At 45.4% G+C, this 26,602-nt stretch overlaps 1 protein-coding gene across 1 annotated transcript; it reads left to right on the plus strand.

Moving 5' to 3' along the window:
- Positions 1-25,222, plus strand: rnf180a (ring finger protein 180a). Its single transcript, XM_072434038.1, has 4 exons — positions 1-1,054; positions 18,113-18,353; positions 23,266-23,391; positions 24,904-25,222. The coding sequence occupies exons 1-4, from the start codon at positions 371-373 to the stop codon at positions 25,131-25,133; spliced, it is 1,281 nt and encodes a 426-aa protein (XP_072290139.1). The 5' UTR covers positions 1-370; the 3' UTR covers positions 25,134-25,222.
- Positions 25,223-26,602: the final 1,380 nt, after the last annotated feature.

Genomic DNA, 26,602 nt, shown 5'->3' on the forward strand with positions numbered 1-26,602 from the left:
AGCCTTGAATTCAAAAAACACCACCACAGAATTCTAAAACGTTCCATCCACTAATAAAATACTTCCCTCTCTGGGCTCATCTCCGCTGGAAAAAGCTGATTTGTGCTAGAGATGACGTATTGCTCTGGCCTTTTCACCTTATTTCATTGTGTTTCCCACAGGGTCACATGGGAGTACAATAAAGTCTGCTACAGCACACCTTTTGTAACAGGGGCCTTTGTCTTTGTCAGCAAGTGTGGAATGTCCCAGGGTAAAGCTAACAGTGGCTATCCGGCAGGCATAGGGCTACAGCTGCTGGGACATATAACCAGGAATTTAGCGAAAAACCCTATGTTGGAAGAAACTATGGGGGACGGATAGGATTGTCAGTATGAGCTCCCACGCTGTAGATTTGGGCGATGGGAACGATGGGAACGGTGAAGAGGGAAGTCAACAAGCAGACAGGAGCTTATCGTTGAGAAGCCGGGGGCCGCCATGGAGTAGGAGGGATTCAAGTAACGTCAACTTGTTGGTGAGGCCTGCTCTCCCTGGAAGAAAAACACACAGAAGCTGGTATTGCGTTAGCGGAAGACGCCAAGAAGCAAATACGACCGAGCAAGAAAGTGGTGGCGATGGTAACGGCGAAAGTGGTTCCAGTTCAGATGACAGAAAAATGGCCGACTTGGGGGAAGCGTCAAGCAGCACGCAAAGAGGACGTTTGAGAAGGAGGAGAACCCATGTGGATGAAACTTCCAACGCGAGATCTGCGAGACTGGGAGTTCGCGAAACAGGCACAGAAGGGCAAGATGTGTTCTGGGAGGAAGTAAGATCAGGGGTGACCAACGTGAGGACTTTCCAAACCGTGGTAGAAGATCAAGAGAGGGAGGAAGAGGATGCTGGAGAAGGAGGGAGCGGGGTGACGGAGGTCCCGGGTCAAACGGTCAACTCGGAGCTTCTCGTGCCGACGGGTGGAGCGGGAGACAAGAGGGCCAGCAGCAGGAGGGAGAAGAACCGTGCGAGATGTTTGAGGCGGAGGCAGAGGAAGAGGTGGCATCAGCAGCAAGAAAACCAACAGGTAACAGCGTTCGTGTTTGCTGTGTAATGTGAATGACGTAAGAATGAATTGATGCGAAGAGGTTTCAGAACAATAAATAACTATAGGCCAGGGCTACAGGTAACCAAGAGACCAAGGCGCAATATGGAATTATTTGTTTTCATTCATTTCTGATTGTCAGTGTTCAGATGAATAGAGGAAGAAATGTGAGTATCTTTGTGTTAAATGGTTAAATTAAATTAGATGAAAAGTTATTGCCAGTCTCAGATCTGATATTTTATTTATTTTATTTATTTTATTTATTTTATTTATTTTATTTATTTTATTTATTTTATTTATTTTATTTATTTTATTTTATGTTATTTTTTATTATTTATTATTTATTTATTATTCAGTTTTTCCGTTTGTATTCTGTTTTCAAATGTTCATCCTATTTTTGAAATTACTTTGTTAACAAGTTGATTTTATTTCACTATGTGCAGCACTTTTGAACAAACAGTCTTTGTTTGTAAAATGAGTTTTAGAAATAAAAAGAGGATTGGATCAGAACAGATACAGGGCATGTAACAAAGACCATCTACTCCCATTAAGACAAGCATCACTGCAGCCGCTGCATCGATCCAACTGTCAATCTCACGTTCCATCTTTCCCTCACTCGTGAACAAGACCCCGAGATACTTGAACTCCTCCACTTGGGGCAAGGACACCCCACCCACCTGGAGAGGGCAAGCCACCTTTTTCCGGTCGAGAACCATGGCCTCGGATTTGGAGGTGCTGATTCTCATCCCAGCCGCTTCACACTCGGCTGCAAACCGTCCCAGTGCATGTTGCAGGTCCGGGTTTGATGGAGCCATCAGGACAACATTGTCTGCAAACAGCAGAGATGAGATCCTGTGGTCCCCAAACCGGACACCCTCCGACCCCTGACTGCGCCTAGAAATTCTGTCCATAAAAATTATGAACAGAACCGGTGACAAAGGGCAGCCCTGGCGGAGTCCAACATGCACTGGGAACAGGTCTGACTTACTGCCGGCAATGCGAACACAGCTCCTGCTCCGGTCATACAGGGACCGGACAGCCCTGAGCAAAGGGCCCCGGACCCCGTACTCCCGGAGCACCCCCCAAAGGACACCCCGAGGGACATGGTCGAAAGCCTTCTCCAGATCCACAAAGCACATGTGGACTGGTTGGGCAAACTCCCATGAGCCCTCGAGCACCCGATGGAGGGTATAGAGCTGGTCCAGTGTTCCACGACCGGGACGAAAACCACTCTGCTCCTCCTGAATCCGAGGTTCGACTATCGGTCGGATTGCTTTATAAACTGTCAATGTAATTACAATGTCCAGATCAGCATTTTGGATGATGAGCATTTATTACTTGATTGGGTCATTTTCATTACTGCAATATACTGGTAATAGTTTTTTTGACTGCGCCAGTGGAACACAGAAACTTGTCAAAAAGGTCACTCTGAGGTCTGCGTTCTGACCTCCGAGGACAACGAGAACACAGCAAGAAACTTTAGTAAAGAGTACATTTCGGCCACATTTTGTAATCACATTCACTAAACAATGACAAATCACGGTTAGGAAATCAGTTCAAAAATACACTAAATGCAGACTGAAAACAAGCAGTTTAACCAGGAGCCACCTCGATGAACGTGGTTTTGGCCCCTCACAGAACTGTCCAGCAAAGTAACTGTTTCCAGCTTGTGATGCTCACAAATTGATTTAATGTCGTGGGTCACTTTCCACTGCCCCACACCACCAAGGCTGTATTTTCTGATTTGATGAAAGGAGACATGGACTATTGAATCTCCTCTCCATTTGTTACTAATCAAGAAGACGGAGAGAGCACAAACCTAACTGTCGGGAAAGATATTGCTCTTTTTTTTATGACGACCGGACAAAGCAACAGACAATGTGCTAGTCATGCAAGTGAAGCAAGTTAACGACATTATAGTGTGACAAATGATGTTTACACTTAAACCTTTAACATGCTTTTAGATTTCTGATACATTTAGACAGATCCAGTCCAGATTTGCAGGAAAAATACAACATACTTTTCTTTAGCCTTTACAAATGCCATCAAAAATGATCAAAAATGACCATGAATAAACAAAATACTTAGGTAAGGTTTCCCCAAATGAAGCGGCTCTTAAAGGTGCACTATGTAACTTTTCTGGTGGAGCTTCTGGCCTTCTTGTCTGCTATAGAAATGCTACACAGAATGGCATTAAACTAGTCAATCTCCATGGAGACAAACAGGCCAAGTTACAGATCAGAGCTGCAGAGAGGCGAGCACTCACTCACAGAAACATTGCACAAATAGATGTTGCTATAATAACAATAATAATGCCATAAAGTGGAACATTCCAGGCAGAGCAATTCCATCTCCAGAAAACTTACACCGTGCACCTTTAAAGACTTACACGCTTCATCTTCAAACAAACCAAACAAGCTACGCTCACTAATGGATACAAAACAACAGTGTGGTTTTTTTTAATAACATATTTGTGTAACAATTAGTAACCCGCCCCACTCTGCGCTGATGCTGCACATGCATTACGGCTCACTGCTTGGAAACTACAGTGAATTTGTGGTGGTGCCTTTCCGCTCATTTCAATATGGGTTGTTTGTGGTCTTGTGAAGAGGAGCTCCATCTGCATTCAGCCCGTGCAGGGGCTTATGCTGAGGGCCCTTCACTGGCACAAGACAGAGCGGATACTGCTGTTGATTGGTATCAGTGGGTTGATGTGTTTGGTAGAAAAGAATCAGGTCAAAGCCTATCCATAAGCTATGTGTTTTGTGATACAATATGTGGTGTTATTGTGGCCACGCCTTAGAATGGGTGGTGTTGGTTGGATATCAGTGACAATATTAGAAGTAGTAATGTTTGTATTTGTAGATATGTGTGAAGGATATGTTTTTGGCACATATTTGAGCCAATCTAACAGGGCAATTAGCTTACTGCACGTTTTGGATTGATGGGGGAACTGAGAAACCAGAGAAAATCCACTCTGACTTGTGGAGAACAAACTGAAACGTTTCATTTGGCCAGTGCCTTCTTTCCATGAGACAAGAGTGTTTGTCAGTGTTGTAGAACTGGTACAAATAATCCTTAAATTCCCTTTCTTATTGCTGGTGATTGACTGATTCCCCCACAAAATTACTGCTGCTTTTTTCTGTTTTCATGATCATTCAGGTCATAATGTATTTGCAGGAATGAGAAAATAATAATTGTGAGAATCATAGGCGGCAACAATGAGTGATTTCAGTTCAATTTATACGTCTGAATTGTCAAACTATATGATCAGATACTGTAGTTTGTCTTTCTTTATCCAGCTGTTACTTTATATTTCTGTTACATGACTTATTCATTCAGAAAGTTTGATTTCGTAAAGCTAGACATGTGAAATAAAACAAATGAAGGATTTTACAGTTGTTTGTTATGGAGACAATAATCGTGAATAACTGTAAAATCGTGATGTTTCTTTTCACAATAATAACACCAACATTTGATATTGTAACATCCTTATGGCATCGGTGTTGTGAGATTCTTACAATGGGTTAAATGTTGTTCTCTCCGTTCACACGGCCCTGTCTCGAGGAGCCACATTTGAAAAAAAAAAAAAAAGGAAATGCAGACATGAGCCACAAACTATAAGCAGATTAAATTACAATGAATATATTTTTGTCCTGTGTAATTTGCAGTATAAAATAGTTTAGTTAGTACTGGAAAAACAAAAATATTAGAATAAGACACTTTTGTAAATTAAAATGCAAATGTTGTGCTTGAATTAAGGCAAAAATGTGAAAATGATCTTGGACAGAATAAGATATTCTATTTCCCAGACTTTGCCTTTCAGACCGTTTATTTGACCCTTTCCTCTGTCCATCATGATCCATTTCATTATTTATTCCCACAAGGCTCTTGCCCTTTGGCACCGCCATTCCTACAATCTTTATTGGATTTCCACTGATCAGACGAGGAAGGTCAAAGTTCACTAGAGGTGTTATTGTCCGGAAGTGATTAACCATGTGCAATGGGTTGGGTTCATGTGACAATCACAACATTTTAGAATTCCCATCGTTTTAGACAAAGTTTCAAAGTTAATCATCTGGTCCAAGTTTTAAAAATAAAAATACTGTAAAATGCTTTTCATGTCCTCGTTTCCGAGAATAGAAATAGGGGTTCCCACGTTTTGCATTCAAAATATTTATCTTGGAAACTCTACATTTGTGTCTGGTCTTTCTTTAATAAAGCTAAACAGTGAGATGTGTTGTTGTTAGCCTCGCCAAAAGCTAATGTTAAACATTTGTTTGGAAAACATCTTACTTGACCTAACATTACATCAAGCTCCAGTGTCTGGTCTTTCTTGTTGTTGCTCTTATGATTTATTGACAATAAATCCCTAAATGTCGAATGATCTAGTTAAAGAGCTCAAAGGATTAACATAATTTGACAAATCAGCAGATTTTTTGTCCGACTCCAAACAGCAGCGTGTAAGTCGAGCAGCAGCATTTGACTTGTTCCCGACTTGTGCGAGCGTTCATATACGAGCGTTCATATGCGAGCGTTCATGTGCGAGCGTTCACGTGCGAGCGTTCACGTGAGAGCGTTCACGTGCGAGCGTTCACGTGAGAGCGTTCACGTGCGAGCGTTCACGTGCGAGCGTTCACGTGCGAGCGTTCATATACGAGCGTTCATATGCGAGCGTTCATGTGCGAGCGTTCACGTGCGAGCGTTCACGTGAGAGCGTTCACGTGCGAGCGTTCACGTGCGAGCGTTCACGTGCGAGCGTTCATATACAAGCGTTCATGTGCGAGCGTTCATGTGCGAGCGTTCACGTGCGAGCGTTCATATACGAGCGTTCATGTGCGAGCGTTCACGTGCGAGCGTTCATATACAAGCGTTCATGTGCGAGCGTTCATGTGCGAGCGTTCATGTGCGAGCGTTCATGTGCGAGCGTTCATGCGCGAGCGTTCATGCGCGAGCGTTCATATACGAGCGTTCATATGCGAGCGTTCATATGCGAGCGTTCATATGCGAGCGTTCATATGCGAGCGTTCATGTGCGAGCGTTCATGTGCGAGCGTTCACGTGCGAGCGTTCACGTGCGAGCGTTCACGTGCGAGCGTTCACGTGCGAGCGTTCACATACGAGCGTTCATATGCGAGCGTTCATGTGCGAGCGTTCATATACAAGCGTTCATATGCGAGCGTTCATGTGCGAGCGTTCATGTGCGAGCGTTCATGTGCGAGCGTTCATATACAAGCGTTCATGTGCGAGCGTTCATGTGCGAGCGTTCATGTGCGAGCGTTCATGTGCGAGCGTTCACGTGCGAGCGTATATGCGAGCGTTCATATACAAGCGTTCATGTGCGAGCGTTCATGTGCGAGCGTTCATGTGCGAGCGTTCATGTGCGAGCGTTCATGTGCGAGCGTTCATGTGCGAGCGTTCATATGCGAGTGTTCATATACGAGCGTTCATATGCGAGCGTTCATGTGCGAGCGTTCATGTGCGAGCGTTCATGTGCGAGCGTTCATGTGCGAGCGTTCACGTGCGAGCGTTCACATGCGAGCGTTCACATGCGAGCGTTCATGTGCGAGCGTTCATATACAAGCGTTCATATGCGAGCGTTCATGTGCGAGCGCTCATGTGCGAGCGTTCATGTGCGAGCGTTCATGTGCGAGCGTTCATGTGCGAGCGTTCACGTGCGAGCGTATATGCGAGCGTTCATATACAAGCGTTCATGTGCGAGCGTTCATGTGCGAGCGTTCATGTGCGAGCGTTCATGTGCGAGCGTTCATGTGCGAGCGTTCATGTGCGAGCGTTCATGCGCGAGCGTTCATGCGCGAGCGTTCATGCGCGAGCGTTCACATGCGAGCGTTCACATGCGAGCGTTCACATACGAGCTTTCACGTGCGAGCGTTCACGTGCGAGCGTTCACGTGCGAGCGTTCACGTGCGAGCGTTCACGTGCGAGCGTTCATATACGAGCGTTCACGTGCGAGCGTTCACGTCGTTCATGTGCGAGCGTTCATGTGCTTCATGTGCGAGCGTTCATATATGAGCGTTCATATGCGAGCGTTCATGTGCGAGCGTTCATGTGCGAGCGTTCATGTGCGAGCGTTCATGTGCGAGCGTTCATGTGCGAGCGTTCGTGTGCGAGCGTTCACGTGCGAGCGTATATGCGAGCGTTCATATACAAGCGTTCATGTGCGAGCGTTCATGTGCGAGCGTTCATGTGCGAGCGTTCATGTGCGAGCGTTCATGCGCGAGCGTTCATGCGCGAGCGTTCACGCGCGAGCGTTCACGCGCGAGCGTTCACGCGCGAGCGTTCACATACGAGCGTTCACGTGCGAGCGTTCACATACGAGCGTTCATGTGCGAGCGTTCATGTGCTTCATGTGCGAGCGCTCATGTGCGAGCGTTCATGTGCGAGCGTTCATGTGCGAGCGTTCATGTGCGAGCGTTCATGTGCGAGCGTTCATGTGCGAGCGTTCATGTGCGAGCGTTCCTGCGCGAGCATTCGTGTGCGAGCGTTCGTGTGCGAGCGTTCACGTGCGAGCGTTCACGTGCGAGCGTTCACGTGCGAGCGTTCATGTGCGAGCGTTCGTGTGCGAGCGTTCGTGTGCGAGCGTTCGTGTGCGAGCGTTCACGTGCGAGCGTATATGCGAGCGTTCATATACAAGCGTTCATGTGCGAGCGTTCATGTGCGAGCGTTCATGTGCGAGCGTTCATGTGCGAGCGTTCATGCGCGAGCGTTCACGCGCGAGCGTTCACGCGCGAGCGTTCACGCGCGAGCGTTCACGCGCGAGCGTTCACGCGCGAGCGTTCACATACGAGCGTTCACGTGCGAGCGTTCATATACGAGCGTTCATGTGCGAGCGTTCATGTGCTTCATGTGCGAGCGTTCATGTGCGAGCGTTCATGTGCGAGCGTTCATGTGCGAGCGTTCATGTGCGAGCGTTCATGTGCGAGCGTTCATGTGCGAGCGTTCCTGCGCGAGCGTTCGTGTGCGAGCGTTCGTGTGCGAGCGTTCACGTGCGAGCGTTCACGTGCGAGCGTTCACGTGCGAGCGTTCATATACGAGCGTTCATATGCGAGCGTTCACGTCGTTCATGTGCGAGCGTTCATGTGCGAGCGTTCATGTGCGAGCGTTCATGTGCGAGCGTTCATGTGCGAGCGTTCACGTGCGAGCGTTCATGTGCGAGCGTTCATGTGTGAGCGTTCACGTGCGAGCGTTCACGTGCGAGCGTATATGCGAGCGTTCACGTACGAGCGTTCACGTCGTTCATGTGCGAGCGTTCATGAGCGAGCGTTCATGTGCGAGCGTTCATGCGCGAGCGTTCATATGCGAGCGTTCACGTGCGAGCGTTCAAATACGAGCGTTCATATGCGAGCGTTCATATACGAGCGTTCATATACAAGCGTTCATGTGCGAGCGTTCATGTGCGAGCGTTCATGTGTGAGCGTTCACGTGCGAGCGTTCACGTGCGAGCGTATATGCGAGCGTTCACGTACGAGCGTTCACGTGCGAGCGTTCACGTCGTTCATGTGCGAGCGTTCATGTGCGAGCGTTCATGTGCGAGCGTTCATGTGCGAGCGTTCATGTGCGAGCGTTCATATACGAGCGTTCATGTGCGAGCGTTCATGTGCGAGCGTTCATGTGCGAGCGTTCATGTGCGAGCGTTCATATACGAGCGTTCATATGCGAGCGTTCATGTGCGAGCGTTCATGTGCGAGCGTTCATGTGCGAGCATTCATGTGCGAGCGTTCATGTGCGAGCGTTCATGTGCGAGCGTTCATGTCGTTCATGTGCGAGCGTTCATGTGCGAGCGTTCATGTGCGAGCGTTCATATACAAGCGTTCACGTGCGAGCGTTCATGTCGTTCATGTGCGAGCGTTCATGTGCGAGCGTTCATGTGCGAGCGTTCATATATGAGCGTTCATATATGAGCGTTCATGTGCGAGCGTTCATGTACGAGCGTTCACGTGCGAGCGTTCACGTCGTTCATATATGAGCGTTCATATATGAGCGTTCATGTGCGAGCGTTCATGTGCGAGCGTTCATATATGAGCGTTCATGTGCGAGCGTTCATGCGCAAGCGTTCACGTGCGAGCGTTCATGTGCGAGCGTTCATATACGAGCGTTCATATGCGAGCGTTCACGTCGTTCATGTGCAAGCGTTCATGTGCGAGCGTTCATGTGCGAGCGTTCACGTCGTTCATGTGCGAGTGTTCACGCGCGAGCGTTCACGTGCCAGCGTTCATGTGCGAGCGTTCATATACGAGCGTTCACGTCGTTCACGTGCCAGCGTTCATGTGCGAGCGTTCATATGCGAGCGTTCACGTCGTTCACGCGCGAGCGTTCATATACGAGCGTTCATGTGCGAGCGTTCATGTGCGAGCATTCACGCGCGAGCGTTCACGCACGAGCGTTCACGCGCGAGCGTTCATATACGAGCGTTCATGTGCAAGCGTTCATGTGCGAGCGTTCACGCCCGAGCGTTCATATACGAGCGTTCATGTGCGAGCGTTCATATACGAGCGTTCATATACGAGCGTTCATATGCGAGCGTTCATGTGCGAGCGTTCATATACGAGCGTTCATGTGCGAGCGTTCATATACGAGCGTTCATATACGAGCGTTCATATGCGAGCGTTCATGTGCGAGCGTTCATGTGCGAGCGTTCATGTGCGAGCGTTCATGTGCGAGCGTTCATATACGAGCGTTCATGTGCGAGCGTTCATGTGCGAGCGTTCATGTGCAAGCGTTCATGTGCGAGCGTTCATATACGAGCGTTCATGTGCGAGCGTTCATGTGCGAGCGTTCATATACGAGCATTCATATACGAGCGTTCATGTGCGAGCGTTCATATACGAGCGTTCATGTGCGAGCGTTCATGTGCGAGCGTTCATATACGAGCATTCATATACGAGCGTTCATGTGCGAGCGTTCATATACGAGCGTTCATGTGCGAGCGTTCATGTGCGAGCGTTCATGTGCGAGCGTTCATGTGCGAGCGTTCATGTGCGAGCGTTCATGTGCGAGCGTTCATGTGCGAGCGTTCATATACGAGCGTTCATGTGCGAGCGTTCATGTGCGAGCGTTCATGTGCGAGCGTTCATGTGCGAGCGTTCACGTCGTTCATGTGCGAGCGTTCATGTGCGAGCGTTCATGTGCGAGCGTTCATGTGCGAGCGTTCATATACGAGCGTTCATGTGCGAGCGTTCATGTGCGAGCGTTCATGTGCGAGCGTTCATATGCGAGCGTTCATGTGCGAGCGTTCATGTGCGAGCGTTCATGTGCGAGCGTTCATGTGCGAGCGTTCATGTGCGAGCGTTCATGTGCGAGCGTTCATGTGCGAGCGTTCATGTGCGAGCGTTCATGTGCGAGCGTTCATGTGCGAGCGTTCATATACGAGCGTTCATGTGCGAGCGTTCATGTGCGAGCGCTCATGTGCGAGCGTTCATGTGCGAGCGTTCATGTGCGAGCGTTCATATACGAGCGTTCATGTGCGAGCGTTCATGTGCGAGCGTTCATATACGAGCATTCATATACGAGCGTTCATGTGCGAGCGTTCATATACGAGCGTTCATGTGCGAGCGTTCATGTGCGAGCGTTCATGTGCGAGCGTTCATGTGCGAGCGTTCATGTGCGAGCGTTCATGTGCGAGCGTTCATGTGCGAGCGTTCATATACGAGCGTTCATGTGCGAGCGTTCATGTGCGAGCGTTCATGTGCGAGCGTTCATGTGCGAGCGTTCACGTCGTTCATGTGCGAGCGTTCATGTGCGAGCGTTCATGTGCGAGCGTTCATGTGCGAGCGTTCATATACGAGCGTTCATGTGCGAGCGTTCATGTGCGAGCGTTCATGTGCGAGCGTTCATATGCGAGCGTTCATGTGCGAGCGTTCATGTGCGAGCGTTCATGTGCGAGCGTTCATGTGCGAGCGTTCATGTGCGAGCGTTCATGTGCGAGCGTTCATGTGCGAGCGTTCATGTGCGAGCGTTCATGTGCGAGCGTTCACGTGCGAGCGTTCACGTGCGAGCGTTCACGTGCGAGCGTTCACGTGCGAGCGTTCACGTGCGAGCGTTCACGTGCGAGCGTTCATATACGAGCGTTCATGTGCGAGCGTTCATGTGCGAGCGTTCATGTGCGAGCGTTCATGTGCGAGCGTTCATATACGAGCGTTCATGTGCGAGCGTTCATGTGCGAGCGTTCATGTGCGAGCGTTCATGTGCGAGCGTTCATGTGCGAGCGTTCATGTGCGAGCGTTCATGTGCGAGCGTTCATATGCGAGCGTTCATGTGCGAGCGTTCATGTGCGAGCGTTCATATACGAGCGTTCATATGCGAGCGTTCATGTGCGAGCGTTCATGTGCGAGCGTTCATGTGCGAGCGTTCATGTGCGAGCGTTCATGTGCGAGCGTTCATGTGCGAGCGTTCATGTGCGAGCGTTCATATACAAGCGTTCATATGCGAGCGCTCATGTGCGAGCGTTCATGTGCGAGCGTTCATGTGCGAGCGTTCATGTGCGAGCGTTCATGTGCGAGCGTTCATGTGCGAGCGTTCATATATGAGCGTTCATGTGCGAGCGTTCATGCGCAAGCGTTCACGTGCGAGCGTTCATGTGCGAGCGTTCATATACGAGCGTTCATATGCGAGCGTTCACGTCGTTCATGTGCGAGCGTTCATGTGCGAGCGTTCATGTGCGAGCGTTCACGTCGTTCATGTGCGAGTGTTCACGCGCGAGCGTTCACGTGCCAGCGTTCATGTGCGAGCGTTCATATACGAGCGTTCACGTCGTTCACGTGCCAGCGTTCATGTGCGAGCGTTCATATGCGAGCGTTCACGTCGTTCACGCGCGAGCGTTCATATACGAGCGTTCATGTGCGAGCGTTCATGTGCGAGCATTCACGCGCGAGCGTTCACGCACGAGCGTTCACGCGCGAGCGTTCATATACGAGCGTTCATGTGCAAGCGTTCATGTGCGAGCGTTCACGCCCGAGCGTTCATATACGAGCGTTCATGTGCGAGCGTTCATATACGAGCGTTCATATACGAGCGTTCATATGCGAGCGTTCATGTGCGAGCGTTCATATACGAGCGTTCATGTGCGAGCGTTCATATACGAGCGTTCATATACGAGCGTTCATATGCGAGCGTTCATGTGCGAGCGTTCATGTGCGAGCGTTCATGTGCGAGCGTTCATGTGCGAGCGTTCATATACGAGCGTTCATGTGCGAGCGTTCATGTGCGAGCGTTCATGTGCAAGCGTTCATGTGCGAGCGTTCATATACGAGCGTTCATGTGCGAGCGTTCATGTGCGAGCGTTCATATACGAGCATTCATATACGAGCGTTCATGTGCGAGCGTTCATATACGAGCGTTCATGTGCGAGCGTTCATGTGCGAGCGTTCATATACGAGCATTCATATACGAGCGTTCATGTGCGAGCGTTCATATACGAGCGTTCATGTGCGAGCGTTCATGTGCGAGCGTTCATGTGCGAGCGTTCATGTGCGAGCGTTCATGTGCGAGCGTTCATGTGCGAGCGTTCATGTGCGAGCGTTCATATACGAGCGTTCATGTGCGAGCGTTCATGTGCGAGCGTTCATGTGCGAGCGTTCATGTGCGAGCGTTCACGTCGTTCATGTGCGAGCGTTCATGTGCGAGCGTTCATGTGCGAGCGTTCATGTGCGAGCGTTCATATACGAGCGTTCATGTGCGAGCGTTCATGTGCGAGCGTTCATGTGCGAGCGTTCATATGCGAGCGTTCATGTGCGAGCGTTCATGTGCGAGCGTTCATGTGCGAGCGTTCATGTGCGAGCGTTCATGTGCGAGCGTTCATGTGCGAGCGTTCATGTGCGAGCGTTCATGTGCGAGCGTTCATGTGCGAGCGTTCATGTGCAAGCGTTCATGTGCGAGCGTTCATATACGAGCGTTCATGTGCGAGCGTTCATGTGCGAGCGCTCATGTGCGAGCGTTCATGTGCGAGCGTTCATGTGCGAGCGTTCATATACGAGCGTTCATGTGCGAGCGTTCATGTGCGAGCGTTCATATACGAGCATTCATATACGAGCGTTCATGTGCGAGCGTTCATATACGAGCGTTCATGTGCGAGCGTTCATGTGCGAGCGTTCATGTGCGAGCGTTCATGTGCGAGCGTTCATGTGCGAGCGTTCATGTGCGAGCGTTCATGTGCGAGCGTTCATATACGAGCGTTCATGTGCGAGCGTTCATGTGCGAGCGTTCATGTGCGAGCGTTCATGTGCGAGCGTTCACGTCGTTCATGTGCGAGCGTTCATGTGCGAGCGTTCATGTGCGAGCGTTCATGTGCGAGCGTTCATATACGAGCGTTCATGTGCGAGCGTTCATGTGCGAGCGTTCATGTGCGAGCGTTCATATGCGAGCGTTCATGTGCGAGCGTTCATGTGCGAGCGTTCATGTGCGAGCGTTCATGTGCGAGCGTTCATGTGCGAGCGTTCATGTGCGAGCGTTCATGTGCGAGCGTTCATGTGCGAGCGTTCACGTGCGAGCGTTCACGTGCGAGCGTTCACGTGCGAGCGTTCACGTGCGAGCGTTCACGTGCGAGCGTTCATATACGAGCGTTCATGTGCGAGCGTTCATGTGCGAGCGTTCATGTGCGAGCGTTCATGTGCGAGCGTTCATATACGAGCGTTCATGTGCGAGCGTTCATGTGCGAGCGTTCATGTGCGAGCGTTCATGTGCGAGCGTTCATGTGCGAGCGTTCATGTGCGAGCGTTCATGTGCGAGCGTTCATATGCGAGCGTTCATGTGCGAGCGTTCATGTGCGAGCGTTCATGTGCGAGCGTTCATGTGCGAGCGTTCATGTGCGAGCGTTCATGTGCGAGCGTTCATATACAAGCGTTCATATGCGAGCGCTCATGTGCGAGCGTTCATGTGCGAGCGTTCATGTGCGAGCGTTCATGTGCGAGCGTTCATGTGCGAGCGTTCATGTGCGAGCGTTCATGTGCGAGCGTTCATGTGCGAGCGTTCATATACAAGCGTTCATATGCGAGCGCTCATGTGCGAGCGTTCATGTGCGAGCGTTCATGTGCGAGCGTTCATGTGCGAGCGTTCATGTGCGAGCGTTCATGTGCGAGCGTTCATGTGCGAGCGTTCATGTGCGAGCGTTCATGTGCGAGCGTTCATGTGCATGCAGTTTAAACTCAGCATAAAATAAAGTTTCCAGGTTTCTGTTTTGGATATTTCTTTCTGAAACAATAAATCAGGCTTAAAGTAACACACAGGCCCCGCCCACAGAGCTCTGCGATTATGATCAATTTATCATCAAATTCTAGAATGTGAACGCAGCCTTTCAGCCATTATCCATTATCCATTAGCATTGGCAATTAGCACTTAGCATACAATAGCTCAAATGCACTTGCAGTATACTATATTATGTTTGTGGATGTAAACAGTGCCATGGAGGATTACTGTAGCGTTGAGTCTCACTAATGACACACTTGGGGAGGCAGTGCTGCAGAAAGAGAAGGTCCCTAGAGCTCCCCCTGGGTGAGAGAGGTGTAATTACCGTGGAAGTGCGCCCCTCCGGCCTGCTTCAGACGCCCAGGCTACAGACACTGATTCTCAGGGGTGTATCGACAGGAAAGGACCTGGATTCTGCTGCTCAAATCCACTTTTAGAGATTCACATTGCCGAGGTCAAATAGTATGAAACTGTGGTTCTCACACTGGGCCAGGAAAAAATAAGATGACAAGAATGATCAGATAAAGCAATAATTAGATCTGATTTTTGAGTACTATTGATAATGTTGTATTCATATTTACCATTTGATCTTCCAGTGTTGTCTTTGCTACATGTGCCTTGTATGCTTCATTTTGCACGTGAGAGCAATCAGAGAGTAATCAGATTACTCACATCAGATCAGGCATAGATCTGATCATTGTCTTATCTCTTAGATTATTGAAATGTAATCGTTCCATTGGATGTGAGTAATCTTATTTCTTTCTGTTCACACCTCTGCAGGTTTTTGAAGGAAAATCATGCGCAACAATTTTTTTAATTTTTTTTTATTTAATTCTGCATTTTTGTCCATTTTGTCCTGATTTAAAGATTTATGTCGCCATCCATTGTATATTGTCCTCCAAATACAGCATTTACTCTACTAATTACAAGTATTTCTGATCAATCGGATTTCTCCTGCATCTAAACACACACAGATTATTCTAGTTATCTGCCCCTTAAATTGGATTACATTTTGTTTCACGTGACTCTTTCTTACATACTTCCTCACTACATGTGGTGATGAATCTGTATTTAAGATGGTTGAGATGTTGTGTTATTTCTACATGTGTGAGGAGGCGGAGCATCCCGTCCCTGTACATGCTCCCACAGGCTGCGTTCCTTTTAAATCACAGTCTTTCACGTTCACCTCTGGAGGATTACTGTCGTGGGAAATGACACGTGTAAATCATTCTGAATAATATACAGTTTAAACACTTTGCCATGTTGTACACCTGTGGTTTAACTTACATTCTGCTCGGGTTTGAACATCAACAAAGGACAATAATGAGAGCAAAAACGAGATGTAAATAGAAAAGCCGTGTTGAATGTACTCTTGGTTTAGCACACTGCCTGGAATGAGCATGATCATGTTTTTGGGGTTGAATAAAGCCAAGAAACTATAATAATCACTTTTGTTTATTTGTGCCTTTTGCCAATTTTTGTTTCATGTGGATAATAATAAACCAGCTCAACAATTTTGCAATCTAAATAATGTGATGCCCCGTGAACACAACCTATACCAAAGGTTTACTACTTCGACAACCATGTTTAATGTATTTCGTTCTTGTTTCTTCTTATTTCTATGTATATTATCTAAAGGATCAAGAAGTAAGGATTTTTTCAACCCCGCAGAAATAAAAACAATGTTTCAATAAAAAACACTAAGTAAAGTTAATAAAATATAGGCGCAAGTATCAATTATTTAATTTAACTGATGCAGTTTTTGTGTAGTGCATGTAACGCGCATGACTTGTTAATGAGTGATTACAATGGGCACATCTGTTTGCATTATGTCAACAGTAAACTTAAATACAGTATATTACAGTATATTACAGTATATTACAGTATATGGTCAGTGTGAGTATTCTCCAGTGGACTGTTAGTTCTTCCTCTTGTGCTGCTCCAGTGCCTCTGTGAGTCACAACATCTGCCTCGTGTCAGAGCAAGTGAAGCCAAAGAGGGTCTTTGTTTTTATCATTTAAATACAATTATAGGTGAAGGTTTTAGTGTAATTACAATGAAATAATGCAAGCGTGTGTGTGTGTGTGTGTGTGTGCGTCTGTGTGTGTGTGTGTGTGTGTGTGTGCGTCTGTGTGTGTGTGTGTGTGTGTGTGTGTGTGTGTGTGTGTGTGTGTGTGTGTGCGTCTGTGTGTGTGTGTGTGTGTGTGTGTGTGCGTGTGCGTCTGTGTGTGTGTGTGTGTGTGTGTGTGTGTGTGCGTCTGTGTGTGTGTGTGTGTGTGTGTGTGTGTGTGTGTGTGTGCGTCTGTGTGTGTGTGTGTGTGTGTGTGTGCGTCTGTGTGTGTGTGTGTGTGTGTGTGCGTGTGTGTGTGTGTGTGTGTGTGCGTCTGTGTGTGTGTGTGTGTGTGTGTGTGTGTGTGTGTGTGTGTGTGTGCGTCTGTGTGTGTGTGTGTGTGTGTGTGTGTGTGCGTCTGTGTGTGTGTGTGTGTGTGTGTGTGCGTGTGTGTGTGTGTGTGTGGGTTTTCATTGTATGTGTGTGTGTGTGTGTGTGTATGTGTGTGTGTGTGTGTGTGTGTGTATGTGTGTGTGTGTGTGTGTGTATGTGTGTGTGTGTGTGTGTGTGTGTTTTCATTGTATGTGTGTGTGTGTGTGTGTGTGTGTGTGTGTTTTTTCATTGTATGTGTGTGTGTTTTCATTGTATGTTTGTGTAGTTAGTGTGTGTTTTCATTGTATGTGTGTGTGTGTGTATTTAGTGTGTGTTTTCATTGTATGTATTTGTGTAGTATGTGTGTGTTTTCATTGTATGTATTTGTGTAGTATGTGTGTGTTTTCATTGTATGTATTTGTGTAGTTAGTGTGTGTTTTCATTGTATGTATTTGTGTAGTATGTGTGTGTTTTCATTGTATGTATTTGTGTAGTATGTGTGTGTTTTCATTGTATGTATTTGTGTAGTATGTGTGTGTTTTCATTGTATGTATTTGTGTAGTTAGTTACTTGCTTACATAGACAGCAAGTTTGTGAGTCAGCTAGTTCATTCATCAGCCATTCAGTTAGTTAGTTAGTTAGTTAGTTAGTTAGTTAGTTTGTCCACAGCTAGTCGGTTGGTAAGTTTCTTAGTCAGTTAGTTCATCAGTCGGCCAGTTAGTTAGTTAGTTGCCAGTTAGATGGTTAGTCAGTTAGTTTGTGAGTCAGTTCAGTAGTTAATCACTCTATCAGTCATTCAGTCATTCAGTCATTCAGTTAGTTAGTTAGTTAGTTAGTTTGGCAGGCAGGCAGGCAGGCAGGCAGGCAGGCAGTGAGTTAGTAGTTAATGGGCTAATAGTCACTCACCTAGTTTGTGGCAGTGTTAGAAAACTTAAAAGTAATAGTTTAGTTTAAAAACGCAATACTGTGGGGAAATACATACAGCGGCATTTTCAAGGACAGTTGAATTATAGTGATTTGCATCACTATAAAATAAGGGCTTAGGCCACACTTTTTAGTGATAAGATTTCTGTAATTCAATTAGCTACTTTTTGACATGTATTTTAAAAGCCTCTCTCAATGGTTGCAGTAGCTGTTTGTGAGATATTTACATAACATAATCTCTTAAATAAAATCCAGTTTCTATATTAGTGTTCACAAAAATACATATTATATTATCACATAATGTGTGTCAAACCTGAAGTTGTGTTTGTGTCAATTTCAGCTCTAAGATGTGAGTACTCATCCATCCTTGGCTAAGATGCAAATGCACTTCCCTTTGAATCCAATACCAATTATTCAAATGAAAGCAAAAGTGTTGTAATAATAATAATATGTTGCACATTTTAAACTATATTCTTTGTGTGTGCATCTATCCAGAGTTCCACCGCGGAGCCTTCTAGCAGCTGCAGCAGTAGCAGCAGTTCTGAGGAGGACGACCTGGTGAGCGACGGTCTGCTCTGTGCCGTGTGTTTAGACGTGTACTTCTGCCCGCACATGTGCCACCCGTGCAACCACATCTTCTGTGAGCCCTGCCTGAGAACACTGGCCAAGAACTGCCCCACCAGCACCCCCTGCCCCCTCTGCAGAACCATCATCACGCATGTCTTCTTCCAGAAAGGTCAGAACATTGTCACATTTATTTTTTTGTATAGTCTTTCTATGTCGTTGGGCTTCCAAGATTTTATAAAAGACTAGAAAATGCAATTATTGTTGGCAAATATGACAGCGGTATCAACACTGTAAAAAAGACAAAAGCTTGTCTGATTCACATTATATGACAACAATAGAGACTTTTAGGCTATCAAAAAAATCAAAAATATAGGATTTTTTTTTTTTTTTAATGAACTTTTTGGGCAAAAATTGTCCCTGTATTTTGGATGAAACATACAAACTCTGATCTATAGCGTTTACGGTTTAACTGTTCTAGACGAGAACAAAACTGACAAATCAAAAAGACATAGCTCAATATAAAATCACAAATCTTTACATTAGACTCTTGTAGTAGTAAATGTAGTTCACTGATCAGTTACATCACAGCTAACCATAAACAATATTCAGCCATGCAGTTGACCATAAGAAAGGCCAGTCATATTGAACTGTATCCATCTGTGTTCATGCTTGTAACACATCAATCAATATTTGTTGTTTGCGTCAAAGCTAATGCTCTATGAGGGACGTATGACAAACGAAGGTGCAGTAACCATGACGTAGATGACTGTATATTTTGTACTTACGAGCACTGTACGGTACAGTGCAGTATTATGATTCATAATGGGGACATGTGAGGAGGGGGTCCCAGCTGCGGAGGGCCCACAGGGAGAGGTCCGGACCCGGAGAGCCGCGCCGAGCAGATGGGTCACGCAGGGGCCAGGCGGGATAAAACACAACTTTCATCAGGACAGCACCACTCCAAAGAGAGGGAGAAGAGAGGGAGAAGAGAGGGAGAAGAGAGGGAGAAGAGAGGGAGAAGAGAGAGAGAAGGAGAAGGAGAAGAGAGGGAGAAGAGAGAGAGAAGAGAGGGAGAAGAGAGGGAGAAGAGAGAGAGAAGAGAGGGAGAAGAGAGGGAGAAGAGAGAGAGAAGAGAGGGAGAAGAGAGGGAGAAGAGAGGGAGAAGAGAGAGAGAAGAGAGGGAGAAGAGAGGGAGAAGAGAGAGAGAAGAGAGGGAGAAGAGAGGGAGAAGAGAGGGAGAAGAGAGGGAGAAGAGAGGGAGAAGAGAGGGAGAAGAGAGGGAGAAGAGAGAGAGAAGAGAGAGAGAAGAGAGGGAGAAGAGAGGGAGAAGAGAGGGAGAAGAGAGGGAGAAGAGAGAGAGAAGAGAGGGAGAAGAGAGGGAGAAGAGAGAGAGAAGAGAGAGAGAAGAGAGGGAGAAGAGAGGGAGAAGAGAGGGAGAAGAGAGGGAGAAGAGAGAGAGAAGAGAGGGAGAAGAGAGAGAGAAGAGAGGGAGAAGATAGGGAGAAGAGAGGGAGAAGAGAGGGAGAAGAGAGGGAGAAGAGAGGGAGAAGAGAGGGAGAAGAGAGGGAGAATAGAGGGAGAAGAGAGAGAGAAGAGAGAGAGAAGAGAGGGAGAAGAGAGGGAGAAGAGAGAGAGAAGAGAGGGAGAAGAGAGAGAGAAGGAGAAGGAGAAGAGAGGGAGAAGAGAGAGAGAAGAGAGGGAGAAGAGAGGGAGAAGAGAGGGAGAAGAGAGGGAGAAGAGAGAGAGAAGAGAGGGAGAAGAGAGGGAGAAGAGAGGGAGAAGAGAGAGAGAAGAGAGGGAGAAGAGGCGGGATAAAACACAACTTTCATCAGGACAGCACCACTCCAAAGAGAGGGAGAAGAGAGGGAGAAGAGAGGGAGAAGAGAGGGAGAAGAGAGGGAGAAGAGAGAGAGAAGAGAGGGAGAAGAGAGGGAGAAGAGAGAGAGAAGAGAGGGAGAAGAGAGGGAGAAGAGAGAGAGAAGAGAGGGAGAAGAGAGGGAGAAGAGAGAGAGAAGAGAGGGAGAAGAGAGGGAGAAGAGAGGGAGAAGAGAGAGAGAAGAGAGGGAGAAGAGAGGGAGAAGAGAGAGAGAAGAGAGGGAGAAGAGAGGGAGAAGAGAGGGAGAAGAGAGGGAGAAGAGAGGGAGAAGAGAGGGAGAAGAGAGAGAGAAGAGAGAGAGAAGAGAGAGAGAAGAGAGGGAGAAGAGAGGGAGAAGAGAGAGAGAAGAGAGGGAGAAGAGAGGGAGAAGAGAGGGAGAAGAGAGGGAGAAGAGAGAGAGAAGAGAGGGAGAAGAGAGAGAGAAGAGAGGGAGAAGAGAGGGAGAAGAGAGGGAGAAGAGAGGGAGAAGAGAGGGAGAAGAGAGGGAGAATAGAGGGAGAAGAGAGAGAGAAGAGAGAGAGAAGAGAGGGAGAAGAGAGGGAGAAGAGAGAGAGAAGAGAGGGAGAAGAGAGAGAGAAGGAGAAGGAGAAGAGAGGGAGAAGAGAGAGAGAAGAGAGGGAGAAGAGAGGGAGAAGAGAGGGAGAAGAGAGGGAGAAGAGAGAGAGAAGAGAGGGAGAAGAGAGAGAGAAGAGAGGGAGAAGAGAGAGAGAAGAGAGGGAGAAGAGAGGGAGAAGAGAGAGAGAAGAGAGGGAGAAGAGAGGGAGAAGAGAGGGAGAAGAGAGAGAGAAGGAGAAGGAGAAGAGAGGGAGAAGAGAGAGAGAAGAGAGGGAGAAGAGAGGGAGAAGAGAGGGAGAAGAGAGGGAGAAGAGAGAGAGAAGAGAGAGAGAAGAGAGGGAGAAAGGATAAAACACAAGTCATAACCTCAGGGAATTCAAACGACACAGGATTTCAACACTCGACTGTAGCACCTTATGTAGCCAGGACGGATTTAACAGTCTTTAATAGAACAAAACAGAAAAGTGCAAAGTCACTATATTCATCCTCATTTACAGGTGAATTAATGAAGTAGAAGTAGTAGCGTCTGTTCTTGGTTAATGCTCCATCTCTTTATGTGACTAATGTGGAGGAAATTACTTAAATAATATAAAGCATATAATTAAACAATTCTTTTACAATTAGGGTAACTTGTAATTATAACAACAATCCCCATCACTATGACTCCGGCAGCTGTTCTACTGCTGATGCTGCTACAACTCCTTCTATTGTTATTTCAACTACCAATGCATTACTTCGACAAAAGCCATTATACAGATAATATTACAGGGTTTTTTTCCCAGTCACTTTGGCAGATTTTCTGAGGAGTTTCATAACCCTGGAATTTTTTTTCACACGTTTCCATGCTGCAAAACTATTCACTTCAGTTACAAAATGATCAGATTTAATGCATTCAATCATAATCAAGACACAGCCTGGAGAATGCTACAAAACTTTAAGATGTGATGATGTCATACTCCCACATGGCCATTTCCCACTTGATCACGTTGTACCATGAATTATATAAAAGGTAAATTCACAGCTGTTTAATCTGATTGTGACTAGACTCATTAACTTCTTGTGTTGTACCAAAAACTTGCATTTTAATATGATTCATTTTAGCCACCTACATCTGTACTAAATATTATTGGCCTATAGAACGCTGTGATGTCTGTGAAACACAGGAACTGTTTTAAGAGAGAGGTATATCCTGAAAATATGTGTAAAATATATTTGAAAAAAGTATTTTACTTTTTAGCACAAGATACCAAACCTCACAGATTTGTCCTGGTTTAGTCCTGGTTTCGTTTTGGTTTCGTCTTGGTTTCATCCTTGTCCTGCATGAAAAAATGATGTTTTAAATAATAAAATAAAAAATACAATACCTTTTTATCAGCTAAAACCCCAGAGAAAATATAATACCTTTACATCTTAACTTCACTTATAAAAATCAAGTACCCTCTCCTCTTTATCAACTATGATTATTACAATGTCTGCTTGGTAAAAAACATTACTATACAAGCTTTTTTTGTACAAAATATGTCCTTGGGGATGTGGTTCGGTAAATGGCTTCTATTAACGTACCTCAGAAATGTTCCGGACTAAAGGTATTGAGCTTTTGCCCTCCTCACATGTAACTGGACAGATATTGATGCATGATGTATGAATAAGACATGACATTACAGTTGGCCTACTTCTTCATTAGACAGGACCGACAGAACAAGCCAAGACTCTCGTGAGGGCTCTTGTTTAAGATTATAGGGACCGGGATTCAGATGAGAGTGTTGATTGCAGAAGCCAAGGTCAACGAAGGATTCTGCACTAAAAAGAAAATACACACGTGAAAAGAAAAAAAAGGAAAAGGTTGTTTTCAAATTTCGTATTTTGTAAAGAAATGTCATGAAAATATTGTGTAACGATTTCATGTAAACATTTTAAGTAGATAAACATATTCATTTATGGATAAAATGAATTATTACCTGTACATTTTGTAGAAAAACTCGCTCTTCATTAAAATATGCATTGACATTTATTTAAGTCAACACACTGTTGGGTATGGTTGTAGAAAAAAGAAAATAATGCCCAGTTATTTATTGATACCATTACCTTCCCATCAGGACGTCATTTCCAATTTGAAGGCCCTGGCCCAAGGTGCTAGCATTTTGAATAAGAGACTGGCAGAGAACAATAAGTTTGAACGATACGTAAACAGCTATGATGTAAAGAACAGAATAATACAGCTCAGGCCATAAGAAGGGAATGTACACAAAGCATCTGAATGAATGGTTTAAGGTTAAGTTTACCCATAATACACAGCAGTAGTTAGCAGCGATGCGGCGGCATCAGCCCTGGACATTCAGATGCTAATCAGGTTCTCATCAGTGATGAGGGAACTGCAACCAGCTAATAATAGGATTTCTAAGGCCCATTAAAGGGCTGGTAAAAAAGGTTCGGGTGAAACTTAAAAAAACTGAATCTTTTTCTACAATGGAACACTCCTGGACAAATGAGAGATTGAACTGACTTTTTACCACTCAGTACTAATAGTATTGAACTTAGTATGACCCCATATAAACTAATGATTATAGGATGAAGATGATATGGTTTAAATGCCGCTTTTGTTATTTCCCTTTGTACTAAATGTATGTGGTGAAATTGTTGTCTTTTGCAGAGCTGAACCAAACGGTGAGGACATTCTTCCCTAAGGAGCACCTGTCCCGGAAACAGAACTTTCAGAAAGCATCTTGTGCCAAATGGCCTCTGCCCAGCTGCAGGAAGCTCTTCAGGATGTTTGGAGGTCAGTTGTTAAGTATGTCATTAAAATTCACTCAAGAGTGAAGACAGAAGGTGAACACATTTATCACGTCTATATGTCTATAATGTTGTGCCCATAGCGCTCTTGTTTCTTTCTTCTTTTCTTTTCTTGTGTTAAATGTGTGTGGTATTTACTAATCCCCCCTTTGTACCTGCTCAAAACTGATATGTTGACCCCATTTTAGATATGTTCCGTTTCCGTTTGTGTTCTCCTCCTTGATTGATCAAATGTAAAGAACACATTTTCCTATGTGAACATGAACGTCATGAACTCACAATCATGGGTGCACGGTGGCAAAGACGGTTAGCGCTCTTGCCTCACAAGAAGGAGATCATGGGTTTGATTCCCGGACCAGACCAGCATCACATGATCTCTCTGGATGCAGTCTGCATGTTCTCCCTGTGTTACCGTGGGTTCTCTCCGGGTACTCTGGCTCCTCCCACCGTCCAAATTAGGACGTATTAGGCAAATTGGCAACTCTAAATTGGCCCTATGGACAGGTGTTGAAATATTCTGCTATAACACTTAAAACATCGTATCTGGTTTGTCCAATGCTATGTCCATATTAAAATAAAAAAATGTAATTCAAAAATAAAAAATCCACATGTTTTTACTATTGTACTAAATTATGAGGTAATTTTTTACTATACAGATTCAGATGCCACAATATATACAAATTAAAATGGCCCATATTTGTCATTATGAAGCTTTTTCTAAGGTAATTTTTTAAAGGAGTGACAGAATATCCTTGACAATCCACTTCACTCCATCTTGGCAGTAGTAGTTTGGTATAATGAAGCTCATCTGGGTAATAAGGACCAGCTAAAGATTCAACCTGCAGTGTATGGGTGAAGTTACAAAATTTATGCAAAAAATGTTCAATATACTTTTATAATTTAAAAGCAGTAAGAACCATAACAATAGTTAATCTTTCTTCTTATACATTTGTCCTAAATATGACAATAGGGATGGTGAAAGTCCTACTGTTATTTTAGGATGTGTTGGTTTTAGGTTGTTACTGATTGGCTCCACATTCTCACTATATTTGTGTCTCTATTGTCCAAAACCATGCCTATTATTTCTGATGGTTTAGTCAACAACTCATTTCACCTTAGTTGTTCTTGGTTGAAAAACAAATACATATTTTAATCATAATTTTATAAACATAAACGAGACAGATTTTTAATCATTGCCATTAAACAGAAACATGGTAATTATAATAAGTATTTCCTTCAAACCTCTGCTCACATCAGTTTCCTGACATAGGGTTGCCTGGAGACCTTTCACTTGAAAAGCCCCAAGATGATCATTGTAAATGTGAAATGGATTATCTCGATTTGATTCAAATTTGATCAAAATTTCGATGAAATGCTTAGTGAATTAAACGTCAGTGAACCTTACAACGTTAATGTTTATGGTCAACGACATTGCTCAAAACAGCATCCACAACAGAAAAATGTCTTTGTGATGCATTTGCCATTGAATTCTACACAGGTTTCCCAAGACAGTGGAGTCCGATGGCACGGCGCCGGTTTCCCCCTCACGGCGGGGCATTCCGGGTGGACCCTCTGGAGCTGGGGGAGCTGGGGGAACTGGGGGAGCGGTCACCTGCAGGCTGGAGGCTGGATATGGACATGGTCATCATCTACATCTACTCCGTCAACTGGATAATCAGCTTCCTCATTCTGTGTCTCCTCTGCTACATCTTCTTCCCGTCTCTATGAGGAAGACATGTAAATGTTTAGCCCGCCAACTACATGCTTCCTTCATAGTTCACAATGACTTTTAGCGTGGGATTTGGTCTGATTTCCCGAGTTACGATGTGGATTTAGGTGTTAGGGTCAGGGAAAGCTGTTCATAGCAAAATAAATGTACACATTACTGTGGCATAGACAGGATCATTTCTATCCCTCCAGACTCCACTATCTTTTCTAGCACTAACCAAAGCAAAATATGGGAGCTTCAAGTTATTTCATCTCATTTGTTAATTGAAATACCCCCTTTATTAAGTCAGCATTTGTGTTCATGTTTCGATTAGAAGAATGCATAATTATATTTCAATATATAATATGGATTTTGGGACAGTTTGGCCTTTGGAGTATAATTTGTCATTTGACCAAAACATTTAACTGGATTGTTCTAATTATGTTGTTTTCTTCTCTGACTCATATTTATCAATAAAATGTTTTTTTTTGTTTCATAAAAAATACTATATGAACATATTGGATCACGCATGGCACTTTTTTATTTACAAAATCCTGATGTTTTAATAATTCTATTTCTGTGCAAACTGATGGAAACATTTTTTGAATTTAAATGAGTAGCATACAATATTCATTGCATTTATTAATTTGAAGTTGCAAGATCTGTTTTAAATTGTGAAGTGTTCTTGACCTAAATTTGTCTGAATCAAAAAAGTTAAATAATGTTCAAAATAAGGTCATTTCTCAAGGTATTTTCTAAGGAATTTGTTTAAGCGTTGGAAAAACCTCTGATAAAATCAAGTCGGTGTAATCACAATTTTTTGGGGGGGGGAATAATTTAGAAGACATTTTATTTCTCATCCAAGGGTTATTCTCAATCTGCAAATTGAGTCTGTGAACTCAGGTTTTATGTATCTACCTCTGTATCTACCTGCGTTGCATCAATGGAATTTCCCCATGTGGGACAATAAAGGATTATCTTATCTTATCCTCCTCTGTGTAAGCCCCGCCTACTGGGCGGGACCTCCTGATAAAGGGAGTGTTTGATTTCATTTGAGACTCTTCTTTGTTTTCTAACAGCCCTGTAATGGGCTGTCTACATCCTATTGTGACCTAACTTTGGCTCCCTCATCACTGAGTACCTGATTAGCATCAGAATGTCCCGGCTTCTCCTGCTCAGGCGTTTCAAGACACTATTATATACAATTATATTGAATCGTAAACCTCCATTTTGGTGTAAAGAAGGATTTTCTTTTTTTAACAACGATTGCCTCCTTTTCTCCTCTTTCAAACCATCTGTTCTCCTGCTTAGACTCATCACTTCACTGTCTTCGACAGAGTGATTTGTGGCTGTGAGATTAGGATGCACGGCGCTCTGTGGTCCTGAATTAGCATGCCTTCTGTGTTGATGCACCGTGGTACCACAGGTGTTTAGTCTCACCTATGTGAAGGTGAGACTAAACAGCCACTTCACCAGAGGGTCCCACCCA

Source organism: Eucyclogobius newberryi, unplaced genomic scaffold (genome assembly GCF_026437365.1).
Source record: "Eucyclogobius newberryi isolate DKJ021-1_F unplaced genomic scaffold, fEucNew1.0.hap1 SCAF_6, whole genome shotgun sequence".
NCBI lineage: Eukaryota > Metazoa > Chordata > Actinopteri > Gobiiformes > Gobiidae > Eucyclogobius > Eucyclogobius newberryi.

Coding starts and splice junctions, on each gene's coding strand:
- rnf180a (XM_072434038.1), top strand. CDS start 371: ATGAGCTCCCACGCTGTAGATTTGGGCGATGGGAACGATGGGAACGGT. Junction 1,055..18,112: donor AGCAGCAAGAAAACCAACAG/GTAACAGCGTTC, acceptor GCATCTATCCAG/AGTTCCACCGCGGAGCCTTC. Junction 18,354..23,265: donor GCATGTCTTCTTCCAGAAAG/GTCAGAACATTG, acceptor TGTCTTTTGCAG/AGCTGAACCAAACGGTGAGG.